Source organism: Triturus cristatus, chromosome 2_2 (assembly GCF_964204655.1).
Source record: "Triturus cristatus chromosome 2_2, aTriCri1.1, whole genome shotgun sequence".
NCBI classification, from domain to species: domain Eukaryota; kingdom Metazoa; phylum Chordata; class Amphibia; order Caudata; family Salamandridae; genus Triturus; species Triturus cristatus.
Genome location: NC_140582.1, coordinates 503,912,845 through 503,926,163, shown reverse-complemented (window position 1 = coordinate 503,926,163; position 13,319 = coordinate 503,912,845). Strand labels below are relative to the sequence as shown.

The following is a 13,319-nucleotide window of genomic DNA, read 5'->3' as shown; positions in this document are numbered from 1 at the left end:
CAGCTGCCAGGGATGCGAGGGGTGTGTTGGAGGAAGAGTGAGGCGGAGTGCAGGTGTCCTGCAGGCAGGTCGAAGTTCAGTCGATTGTTGATGTAGGATAGCCCTTGGTTGTGTAGAGCTTTGTATGCATGCGTGAGGATCTTCAAATGGCATCTTTTCTGGATGGGTAGCCAGTGGAGGTTTCTGAGGTGGGGGTTATGAGGGTCCATTTGGGGAGGCCCAGGATGAGAATGGCTTTGGTGTTCTGGATGGTCTGGTGTCTTTTGAGGAGCTGGGTGGAAATTCCGGCATAGAGAGCTTTGCCATAGTCAAAACGGCTGGTGATGAGGGCCTGCATGATGGTCTTTCTGGTGTTGATTGGAATCCATCTGAAGGTTCTGCAGACCATGCGAATGGTGTAGAAGCAGGAGGAGGTGACTGCGTTGACTTGTCATTTCGTAGTCAGTTGACTGTCGAGGATGAAGCCAAGGTTGCATGCGTGGTCTGTCGGTGTGGATGTTGGTCCGAGTTCTGCTGACCATGAGCTGTGATCCCATGCGGAGGTGTTCTGCCCAAAAATCAATTCTTCTGTTTTTTCGGAGTTGAGTTTGAGGCACCTGGCTCACATCCATTTGGCTACGCCGGTCATGGCATTGCAGAAGTTGGTTTTTCTTGTTGGAGGGATCCTCGGTGAGCGAAAGGATAAGTTGAGTGTTGTCAGCATAGGAAATTATGTTGAGTCCGTGGGATCTGTTGACATCTGCGAGGGGGGTCATGTAGATGCTGGACAGGGTGGGGCTGAGGGACGATCCTTGGGATACGCTACATATGATGACCTTGGGTGCTTAGGGGAAGGGAGGCAGACAGGTGCTCTGTGTGCACCAGAAAGGGTGTTTTGCTGTATGCCGATGTTGTGGAGTCTGTTGATGAGGGTGTGGTGGGAGACAATGTTGAGCGTAGCAGAGAGGTCGGGAGGATCAGGGCCACAGTTTCTCTGCGGTCGATGAGGGTTCTGATGTTGTCCGTGGTGGCAATCAGCACGGTCTGAGTGCTGTGGTTGGCATGGAATCCTGATTGTGAGGCATTGAGTAGATGATGTTGTTCCAGGTATTTGGTGAGCTGTTGGTTGATGGCTTTCTCAAGTACTTTGGCTGGTTAGTGTATTGGGGAGATTGGTCGGTAATTTTTGAGGTTGCTGGGTTGGCAGAGGGTTCTTTAGGAGGGGGTCTGACTTCTGAGTGTTTCCATCTATCTTGAAGGGTTGGTGTGGAGATGCAGGTGTTGAGGATGTTGGTGAGTTCCATTCTCATTGAGTTTGCTCTGAGTAGTTTCAAGTGCCATGAAATTTGTGGCCGATAATTTTGTCTTAGAGATTTATATTTTCCTGGGGCTTATTAGCACCCTATTCCAACTTTTGCATGCCAGTGAGGGGGATAGCACTGACAGCACTGTACTGTTCTACTTTGCTTCTGTTGCAACTCATGTATACTGAGGTGTCACGTGTTTTTATTTAAATCTTCTTTTACAGAAAAGGTGAGCAAAGAGCACAATAACAATAAAGATCACATCATCAGAACTACACCCAGGTAGGCTCTCTTTGTTGCTCTCTGACTATTTTCTGTCTGATTTTGTCTACTTATCTATGTCTATTTATCGGAAATTTAGTGGTGTCCGGTTTTAGTTTGTAAATGGGTAAACTTGATCCTACTCATGTATTTGATTAAACGTATCTGACTTCAGCCTCCATGTGGATTGTTCTGAGTACTACAACTTCATGTGGTCAATATGTTGTGTTTTCATGGTAGTTTGAAGGATCTACAGAAGAGCATGGCCATCAGATTTGGAATCAAAACTAAACAACAAACATTGATGTCTACTTTCAGGGGAAATTACCCCTTTACAAAACATGCCCATCTATTTAAGCATTTCTTAGAAAATAATCTGAGCAAAAGATGTGTCTTCAACAATGTTATCTAAACTTCTGTTTTGCACACAAGATCTTTTCCTAAACCAACTACAAAATTCTATCTCCAATAAATAAATGGCAGAATAAACTGTAGTGGTGGCTGCCCCCAATCCAGCTCTGCAAGCCAGCACATTTGGATTTCTATCATACCCCAACACTGACTGAATTCACATGTCAACCAGTTTACAAAATCTGCAAGCTTGTCCTTTCCTGCTACTGGAATGTTAAAACAATGACATAACATCTTGTTATTATTAAACATTTATGAGTTTATCCACCACCCACTGCTTACAGAAAAGACAACTTGCTATATGTAGACCCAACGGACACAGAACCCCCCACACGCATGAAGCCTGGATTGAGTAGAAGTAAACATCCTTTCTAGTTAGTTTTCACATGCACTACTCTTTGTTGGTCCTAGATGGAGTTTCTAGGTGCATGGTACTTGGACATTGTAATCACATCTCTCTTCCCTTTGAATTGAATTGAAGAACAGGTGTGAGAAAAATGGTAACAGGATTAAAGGGAGCATAAAATCTCCATAATCAAAGCACAAACATTTTTTTCAGAACTGTCTGACTTGCTTTTTCAGGACTTGTGAAAACCTTTGGTGAACTGATTGACAGCGCACCCATTATTGAGACAGAAGTAACAGAGTTCCTGCTGCACTTCTTGAGTTCCCTAAATTGCAATCGCAATCTCTATGCAGAGTCTGAAAACTATTAAACTCCTGGGCCTATGTTTGCTTCCCTGCATAATTTAAAGCAAGTCTGCAGGTGTCAGGGGCCCGACATAAGCCTTGGGTTTGAGAACTATGAGTCAAGGCTGTGAATCGTGTGCAATGAATTATTGTTTTTCATTTTTAAACTCTGGAGGTTCTTTGCACCCTTCTCCAATCTAAGCTTGGGGGTCAGTGTATACTCACCTTGCCCCCTTAGGTGGTCTTTTGAGTTTTTTGCTGGGTGTGGGGACCATGCCCTGCACCCTGTAATGGTGGCATCAGCAGAGATTCTTAAGTTTAACCAGCCAATTGGAGTGCTTCTTAGTTGTGAGTTTGGAGCCCTAAAATATATGGGCGGAGAAAAAGCTTCCTCGTCCAATGGGCTAGATTTTTTTTTTTTTATTATTTGGATCCAAGAACAGTCCTTGAACCCAGATTTGTAAATTGTTCACGGTATAATGGTCAAGATATCTCTAGTATTTAAACCTTTAAAGACCATTGGCACATTTTTGTAATACTAATTTCTGAAAAACTACATACTGGCACACACATACACACGTTAAAGTGATGTTATAGTTAGGCCATGTAGTAATATAAAAACTATTGTTTTAAAGTATAAAAAACTCTGAAATTCACCAGTTATAGATTACTGCGCTAACTATAAATTGTGACCCCACCATACACTGCTCATTACCTCATATATTACATCACTCATGACATGCTAAATTACATCAATGATGGCATCACTCATGACATCTGTGGCCAGGCCCTGCGCCCAATACCCCATGAAAAACCAACCCCCAGCCATGCATGGCCTTTGTCCGTCCAATCCCACGCGAACAGCCTAACCCCCAATTTACATCGCCTTTTGATCATATTCGCCCATCTACCTTACTGAGAACAGATTTTGACAGTGCTCAATGGGGGATTGGACACAGACCCTGGCTTGCAGCCAGACCCCATGCCCAACGCCCAGGGAGTGACCGATCCTCAGCCCTGCACAGCCCATACCTGTTTGTGGGCAGGCTCTGCATCCAACCCACCACATCTGGGGGCTGGCTGCACGGCTTGTTTTCATCCAGGCCCTATGCCCAGCCCCAACAGATGGCCCTTCCCGCCTTGCATGGTCGTCGGCTTGGGTACATCTTGGGTTTGGCTAAAGAACGATGATGGATTCAACCCAGATCTGTGACTGGGGGTGAGTGTCTGAAAAGGTTCCGCAATCTGTCCATCATCTCCTTGGGTTTGCTTTGTTCGCCCCAAGTTGGCAGGGTATGCCCAGACGTGGGTCCCTTGCTCACTTTGCCATTGGATTCAAGCTAGCCTGGCTGATGAGGGATGTTAACCCGAAACCGGACCCAGGATGCTTGTGTCCGGTCCAGGGAAGACATGGCTTGGCAGTTCGGGCTGGACTGTTCCTATGAGGAACAGGGTCAAGACTGATTTGCATAAGGCTGGGCCTGAACTGGGGTGGCGATGTGAGCTAAAGAACGATCATGGATTCAACCCAGATCTATGACTGGGGGTGAGTGTCTGAAAAGGTTCAGCACTCCGGCCATCATCTCCTTGTGTTTGCTTTTTTTGTCCTAAATTGGCAGGGTATGCCCAGACGTGGCTCCCTTGCTCAGTTTGCCACTGTATTCAAGTTAGCCTGGCTCATGAGGAGTGTTAGCCCGAAACCGGTCCCAGGATGCTTGTTTCCTGTCCAGGGTAGACCTGGCTTGGCAGTCCGGGCTGGACTGTTCCTATGAGGAATAGGGTCAAGACTGATTTGCCTATGGCTGGGTCTGAACTTGGGTGGCGAAGCAAACTAAAGAACGATGATGGATTCAACCCAGATCTGGGACTGGGGGTGAGTGTCTGAAAAGGTACAGCGCTCCATCCATCATCTCCTTGTGTTTGCTTTGTTTGCCCACAGGTGTGCATCAACTGTGTCAAAAAAAGTCCTGAAACGGTGAGCAAGATAAAGTGTCGTTTATGCACTTGTTAACGGCTGATGAAGCTCAGAGTCCTACTGTGCCAGCAATGTTTCCATAACTTGACATGAAGAATAAAGCACAAATGGTAAATGTTAATCCTTAAGCATAACAGTAGGGAGACAGCTTGTTGATTTGCAAAATATTGTGTATGGCTTTTCTTGACATTGTTTGGCTCAGACATTTCTTCAAATAACATTGACACTGTATTTAGTTGCATTCAAAGTAAAGCTAGAAGTTAGCAGACAAAATGGGGTGAGCATTGCCCTCCACCACATTTATGGGCTGGAGATGATTCCATAAGAAATATTTAGCTTTTCAAACACCACATATGTGACTTAAGCATTGTTGGCCCTATATATTGAACATAATAGGATTTAAAAGTGGGAACAGGCTAGTGAGATTTCTACAAACATTAAGTTCACTTGTTTAAACGGATATAGTTCTAATCTCTTGCAATCTTGCCTGGTGTGTCTTACCTGGTGGAAATTACTGTGGTTGTTTTATGTTTCCAATCCTAACTTATGGGTAAAGGTTTGGTATGGTACCCATTCATATTTGTCGCCCAACTCCCATGCAAACAGGTCTGCTTCTTATGGCTGGAATTCGTTAGAACTGGGATTGTGGCTCAAGAATCCATTTGTATTCTCTCCTCCTTATATTCTCATGTTGATAGTCCCCGAAATTAGAAACCTAGCATGTGAGCATTACTCGGCATACATTTAAAAGCCAGTTCTTTCAATGTTCTGTGCTTTTGTCTTCGAAAAACAGATTTCTCCTCATGGAAAGTGCATCATAGCAGGAAGACTACAAAGTTCTTGTCCTCCTCAAACTCTAGACAGGATTACAAAACCATTTTGGCTGGCTGCATGTTTGTTATCTCATTCTATAGTGGAGTAAATCAATATGTTATTTATGATTTGCTTCTTGAATGCATTGGCTAAAATTCATTATGTACTGTGGCTCAATATATCACTTTCAAATTAAATGGATTACATTTTCATTTGTCTTCTGGGTAGGTTGACCTCGTTTAATGGGTTGTTTTATAAGAAGTAGCCTGAAATGACCTAAGTCTGATAAGCACCTTGAGTCACAAGTGTTTTATACTTGTTTGGTGTCCCACAGCTCAGGGGATACAGGAGAGGCATTGAGTGGCAGTCGTTTCTATTTTGAGGATTTGCATTTATCTACATGAAATCATGTTGGCTGGTAGTGCCTTTAACCATTCTACTGCACACTTCAGAATAGAGGTGTGGTGTGTTACGACACTGCAATCAGGATTTATAACGCCAAGTTTATTCCGTAATGGATTTGCGGTACAGACTTCAATAATATCCGCCCCGATCAACCATCCCTCTCCGTTAGCATTCTCCAACTTCCCCGTTCCAATTCCACCCAGAAGCACCTCCACGCTCTTGGTAGCAATCTCGTGAGTTCGGATAATTCCAGAACATGACACCTCAATGAATGCAATGGCAATAAATTAAAGATTTGTATACAGTGGTAGAATGCACACCTTGTTTCTATGGTCAGATTATTGTGATGCTCAAAAGGTGTATAATTGTTGCGTGTCACCCTGGAACGTGCTCCGTCCATGCACGTGACTTAAAAATGGAAAATATGCTGTAGCGTCGTCAGGCCCCAACCACAGGATTCACAGCTATGTGGTATGTTCACCAACAAATAAGTTCCAAGAATGTTTTCCCTTTCTAAACCGTTTTATAAATGAAAGATGCAATAAAGACAGTAAAGTGAGATAACCAAAAATACAGTCTAAAAAACCCTTAACAATAGATTCTCAAGATATACAGAATCACAATGTCCTAACCTACAATAAAATCATTCAGCTTCACAGGTAAGTTTACTGCCCGACCAGAGCGCATAACTTTCACCCTTGTGTCTTCCCTTTGTACATTTCAGGCAACAGGTGGCAATGAAGGTTCACTGATGCACCTAAAGTCACTACGCACATCTTGCGTCCTACCGGGTTGCACCCCTTCACCAGAATCCAAGGTATTCCCTCCTCCAGTCGTACAATTGAGGTTGGCATCAGTTTCTGCACTATCCAAGACATTTGCATCCCAAATCCATGAACCAGTGGAAATATTCTTGCCACTCTTCCATGTCAAGATCTTGTTGCATTTTGCCAGTTTGCTAAAATGCCAAATCTTGCCATCTTCCAGCTCAGCTGAACCTTCCTCACCCTCAGAGGTTCAGAAAAATGGCTACTGCCCTTCTTGACAATCCTGCTAGACTTAATCTGCACCCACTCCCCTTCACACAAACACACCTCTTTGGCTCTTCTCTTCTTGTCATAGTACTCTTCATACGTGCTACGGACATTCACCAGATTTGCCTTAACTACCTGCGGTGACCATTTGCTCTGCATTTCCTGAGACATCCATGCAGAATTGTCCCTTGTGAAACGATCTCGTCCCCGTAGAATCTTAAAAGGGCTGTACCCAGCTACAGTGGGTGTAATGCAATACGCCCACACGAACTTGTTTAACTCAAGCTCCCAGTTTTTACCTGCATTGATGGCAGCCGAAATACTGCCCATAATAACCCTATTAAACATTTCAAAAGGGGCCATTACAAGCAGGATGACATACAGGACTTTTCTTTTCTTTAATACCATTCCTGTTTTAAAATATTAGTACATTTTTCAGCAATTAATTGTGGCCCATTATCGCTCAACAATGATTTAGGAATGCCTTCCCTGAGGAACACTGTCTTTAAGAAACAGTAGCAGCAACGGATGTTTTACTGGCCATTAACTCTGGCCACTTGGAATACATATCCTACAGTACCACAATGTATTTAGACACGCCCCTACTGTCAAAAACAGGGCCTAGCACATCAATGGCTAAGACTTCCCACAGACCAGAAGGTATTTTCTTGTGCCTAGGGACGGTCTCAACAGAACCAGAGACTTGTTTGCGTTGATACAATGTTCATACATCCTGACAAATTTCTCCATAGCAGTGTCCATGCCTGGCCACCTATATGAACTTTTGAGTCTTTGCTTAGATTTGACGACCCCCTGATGACCCACATGCATTGATTCAAGTATCCTCTGTCGTAGGCTCTGTGGTGGAATCACCCTGTTGCTTCTTTAGAGGAAACCAGAGCTCAAGACAAATACCTTGTCTCTAAGATCCCAAAAATATTTGCACTCTTCCTCCATATCTCTTTTGTTAGGCAGCCCTGTAATGTATATTCCTTGACTTTGCTCTAGGTCAAATCCTCACTATATCCAACTTCCCAGTCAGAATCAGAAATAGTATCATTGCCACACACCAAGCTAGCTACACTAAAGTCATCCCACCCAATCACTTCATTCCACCTTCACTGTAGTGGTGACCTTCTGAGATAGTCAGCTACCTTGTTCCTTTTGTCTGAGAGATACTCAACACTGTACTCGTAATCCAGTAAAAAAAGGGACAGCCTAGGTATTCTAGGAGAGGCGTTGGTCAAAACCTTTACCAGTGGTTTATGGTCAGTACGTATTGTGAACCCGTTACCCCACACAAACTGTCTGAATTTTGCATTGGCCCATACACATGCCAACATATTCCGTTCAATCACCAAGTCTTTTTTCTCAGGAGTAGTCAAGGATCTGGAGGCAAAATAAATAATGCTCTCCCCCATCGCTAGAAACGTGGGACAACACTGCCCCTAGCCCTTTACCAATGGCATCTGTTGTAATGACATTTTTGGCCCTAGGGTCTAAGGGTAGTGCTTCCCAAATGTCAAGTTTTATTTCATCAAACTGTTTCTGACACATGCCACCTCACTCAAATACCTGTTGTGTACGCAGGAGTTGCCTCAAGTAATACGTTTTCTCCGCAAATCCTTCACACAAACTGTAAAACTCAACTAACCCTAAAAAGGACCTCACCTCTAACTTACTTGTTGGAGCTGGGGGATCCTTAATAGACTCTAAGACTTCCTTCTTGGGATTAATACCACTGCCACACGTCTCATGCACTAGATAAGTCACTGATTGCTTCCCAAACTTACATTTGTTCATTTCAGCAGTCGATCTGCAAGCTTTCAACTTCTTCAAGACCTCAGCCTACGATTGTGTTCCTCTTTGGTCTTACCCATAATCAATATATCATCCTGGAAGTATGCTACTCCAGGGAGATCTTTGAGAAGTTTGTGCATCTGTCTTTGAAAGACTGCTGCAGCCATAGCCAGTCCAAATGGCATGTGAATAAATCTGAAACACCCCACCAGCGTTAAGACCCGTGTTCCCTGGAAGGTGCGCGCCCGCACACCTCAGTGACCCTGAGCGCGCAGTGTCCTGAGTGAAGCGCGCACACATCCCGGGAGAGCGTTCGCGCCGCTCTTTTAAAAAGCGAGCAGCGCGAAAAACTGTAATTTTCAGGTTGAAGGGATGCGGTCTACAGCACGTGACTCCTGCACTTGCTATATTTCTTTCTTAATGGGCCACGGCTGCGGGTTGATGGTGGGGCATTGTGAAAATATTTGTTAATTGCAGCGCAGGAGGGTGATGCAATTACCAGGAATAATTTCACAAGTGCCCACAATCAGCCACGCTCTATTAAGAAAAGACATGCATTAAGTTCAAAAGCACTGTACTTTTGGGCTTGCTGCATTTCTTCTCTTAATGGAGCGGGGCTGAAGGCTGATGCAGCGCTGCACTAGTTACTAACAGTCTTGCAGACTGTGAGCACCATAGACCTCTCCGGGTGGTGCAGGACGTCTATGATCTTTACAATGTATTCAGAGCCTGCCGTGCCTTATAACAAGAGTGGTGGTCGGAGGGAGCGTAATTAGGAAGGTCGAACAAAACTTTACCTTCATTTAAAGTGGACCAGCTGTGTCTGAAGGCAGCACCAGCCACATGTCTGCAGACAAAGTGTGGCTTTTATTACAGAAAATAACAGGCAGACTTTGACAAAAGTGTCAGTGAAACAGTGCCAGCTGTGTATTAATCTACAAACTTGCTTTTTAGTTCGTAGCATGGGATCTGCTGCCTGCCACTCGGTTTTAGTAACTCAGACTCACTGACATTGGACACGACATCGAGGAAGGAAAATGGCTATTGTAATTTCTTAAATACTGTGTGATCACCGGCCTCCCATGCTGAGGCACTGGCAGTGGCAATTGCCGCCGTCCGGTAGGAGGCCCGAACCTGCCGGATGGAAGCAAATTTCAAATGTCCAGCTTTCCACGTATTGAAGGGGGTGCACTTCACAGTCCCCTGCTGGATCAAGAAAACATCTGCCTATTTGTGAGGATGCGAGGAGGCCAAGACATACCTGTCTGGTCCTGCCAGGGCCACTGAGCGCACAGTGACTGGACTCCGCTCTGACAGTAGTCTGACTCCTCTTCCTCTGCCCAGAGACCCTCTGCCTGAAGCAGCTCATCAGCAACATTGACTGAGGCCAGTAAGCTGCGGACTGGACTGATGCAAGATTTACAGAGACTTAGAACTGTCCTGAGCTCCAAGACAGTGAGAGACCGCCTCCAATAGTGCCCCTGCTTACCGCACAGCCGACGCCTAAGCAGCACAGTAAATGACCGGTAAGTAGGGTTGACAACTTTTATAAAGAAATACCCACCATTTGTTCACCTCGGTTTAAGATTTGCAAAGGGTCAAACAAGGTATACAACGCTACAAAAAATGTCTTTATAAAGTGTATTCATTTGTATAGATTGCCTTGCTGTCTGTTTACTTTAATTAACAGCCATTGATAATTAAGTCGGCAGTTCCAGAACACTGCAAAGTGCTTTCTTGTTCTTGTTTTTGGTGTTTAAAGTATGTACTACTGAGGGAAAAGTACAGGCTTCAGTTGCTTTTCCCAACTTATGCGAAAGCAATAGAAAATTCCTTATTCCAATGAAAAGACAACCAGGTCTAACTCTACTGGTAAGTGGCTAGTTCAGGAGGACATACCTGTGAACTGTTGCAGTTAATATGGGCCACAATGCACAGAAGCCAGCCAAGCCCTGGTCAGACACACGTGCTTATTACTGGGAGGAGTGTCAATGTTCAGACTGAGGAGAATTTGATGCCTGGCTGTCACTTCTTCTTATTAAGGCCTTAAGCTACTTATCGGTGACATTTGTGTCAGAAGGTAGCTTTGAGGGTCTCATGGTACAGTTTTGTGCCGGTTCATGCTGGGGTTTCTCAGCACAGTTTGATCAGTCCATGCAGAGGGAGAATGAGGCATGTGGTTCTATCCTGTTTTTGTGGGCAGTGAGCTAGATGGGGCGTTATGGAACATGAGCCTCATTTGCAGGCAGTATGACCTCTAACTTCCAGTTTGGTACAGTTGGGTCCAACAGTGCCCTTCATTTCTGGTGCTTTGAAGCAGTTAAGATCTTCTTAGTTTCTCATTGTTCAAATGGGTTCAATTTCTTATATTTATGGATTTCCCTCGTCTACAATGCTTGATTTTGCTCGCAAGAAAGTGTCTCTCATAGTCGTTGAAATGTAATTACACTGAAATTATGAAAATGTCACACATGGCAATCTGACACCTTGGCAGCTATGGGTTGTGGGCACTTGTGAAAGTATTCCTGTTATTTGCAGCTCTATTTAGCTCTCCAGTGAGTGCCGCCACAGAGGCTGCTGGACAGTCTCAGTTTGGTGGTGCCGCTGCCTGTTATGGTCATGCCATTTGAGTCTGGGCTGAACACGGCTGCCAGAGTTTATTTGGTATAGAAATATGTATGGTGGAACATGCACAACTAATTGTATGCTGGTTTAGAAGTTCATCAATCTGTTGCGTGCATCAGGGGTGTCACTCTCTGGTCAACGAGTGTAGTATATCAATTCACAAATAACGTCCCCTGTTAGTGTCCGTCCCCCTGCGCACTGCATAGACCTCTCCTCCGGGGTTAAAAAATATGTATTGAATAGTGATACAAACACTCGCAGAGTGACTCTCCACTAGTGACGACTGTCCCTCTCACTGCTGTCTCCTGACTGCATGATGCATCAGTGCATTTTCCCCCGCCCAGTGGACTCAAGTCGGCCGTCCCGGGCTGCTTATAAATAATTTGCCGGCGTGGCCAATAATTTATCTCCTGTGCCCCCTGACAGAGCTGCGGCCTGGACAGGTTTGAGCACCATCACGCTTTACACATCGTGCTTTTGGACTTTCTGCATTTCTTAGGTAACACGTAAATTAGAAATCTCTGCTTAGCCTAGTGTGCCACCCGGCTAGCATTTTTCTGCTTCTTTCTGTCTCTGCATCCAGATATATAATACAAGTAACATTACACCTACAGCAGTAAAATCATATGATGGTACCACTATTGGAGTCTTGTGCTTTTCTAAACCCGAAGTGTACTTGCCTGTGTAACCAATTCATGTCATGGCGTGTGTATCCAAATTGCAAACCTGCCTTAAGACCCTTATCGTGGTGCTGTATGTGTGGAAATGCACCGTCCTTTCACTTCACTTTTTTTAGCAAAAGTTTGGAATGATATTTGGCTCTGCCCCACACACCCGGTCTGGTTCCGGGCGCACATAGCGATGGCTGCAGAGCACAGAGACCCTACACTGCCGCACACAGAGGAAAACAATTAGAGGGAACGTTGGTTAAGACTGCTGTGAGATCCCTACTGTCCGGATGCAAAGTCTCTTGGTGGTAAGCTGAAGCTAAATCGATCGTGGAGAACGACCTGATCCCCTTAGTCATAGCCAGCAGTTCATTAATCTTAGGCAGCAGAAACTTATCCAATATAATATTTTTGTTGAGGTTCTTAGGTCAATGCACAAGCTCAATTTACCATTGCCCTTCCTAGCAATGACAAGTGGTGCCATCCACTTTGCACACTTAACCGCTTCAATTATCCATTTACCTTCTAAATCCTCTAGTTCCTCTGTCAGTTCATCTCTAACGCTGAAGGGAATATTCCTTACTTTGTAGGACACAGGTACAGCATTATTTTTAAAGACAATTTTATGAACAAAGTTCTTCAAATTGCCTATTCTTCCTGAAAACACTTCCAGAAATGTGCTTCTAAGCTTGTCTACAAAAACCTGTTCAGTGTCTTCTAACACTAGTACTTGGTCCACAGTATTAGGACTTATTGTAATGTTCATAGCTTTTTGATCTGCCCATCCTAACATGAGGGTCCTACCTCTGACACATTCAATTTACCCACCATCACTCTGCCCTCAAATTCAAAAGGTAAAACACAATAACCACACATATGTATTTTCTAACCCCTGAACGTAACTGGGTGGATATCCGACTCTACTAAATGCATTTTTACTGCTTTTTCAAATTCACTTTTCCACACCACCTTGTTGATAATGGTAAACGACGAACCAGAGTCTGCTGTAATACTAAACTCCACCCCGCCTATGTTTGTCACACACCAGTTTATTTTTAGCCAGACCACACAAATTCAGGGCAGGACACTCAACGCACAGGACCCCCACTTCTTCTTCTTGGTCCACGTCGGACTGTTCTGAAGCCAATTTATCATCCAACAATTGAATACACTGCACACCTTTATTCTTCTTCCTGCACACCTTAGCATAGTAACCTAACACTCCATAAAAAAGCCCTTCACCCTTAAAGCAGGGCAATTCTTATCTCTGGCTAGGAGCTACTTGCTACCACACCTACAACAAGCTAGATTTTCACTCTTATATCCACTTCCGGGTTTCTGTTTGTTCTCTGAC

The 13,319-nt window shown here is 44.4% G+C and overlaps 1 protein-coding gene across 2 annotated transcripts in view; it reads left to right on the top strand.

Moving 5' to 3' along the window:
* Window positions 1-13,319, top strand: part of ZNF827 (zinc finger protein 827) — a 581,455-nt gene that overhangs the window by 465,324 nt on the left and 102,812 nt on the right. For both annotated transcript variants that reach the window (XM_085641623.1, XM_085641624.1), the window contains exon 7: window positions 1,508-1,565. In XM_085641623.1, the coding sequence (XP_085497749.1) occupies window positions 1,508-1,565 (58 nt within the window). The remainder of the gene's footprint in view (window positions 1-1,507; window positions 1,566-13,319) is intronic.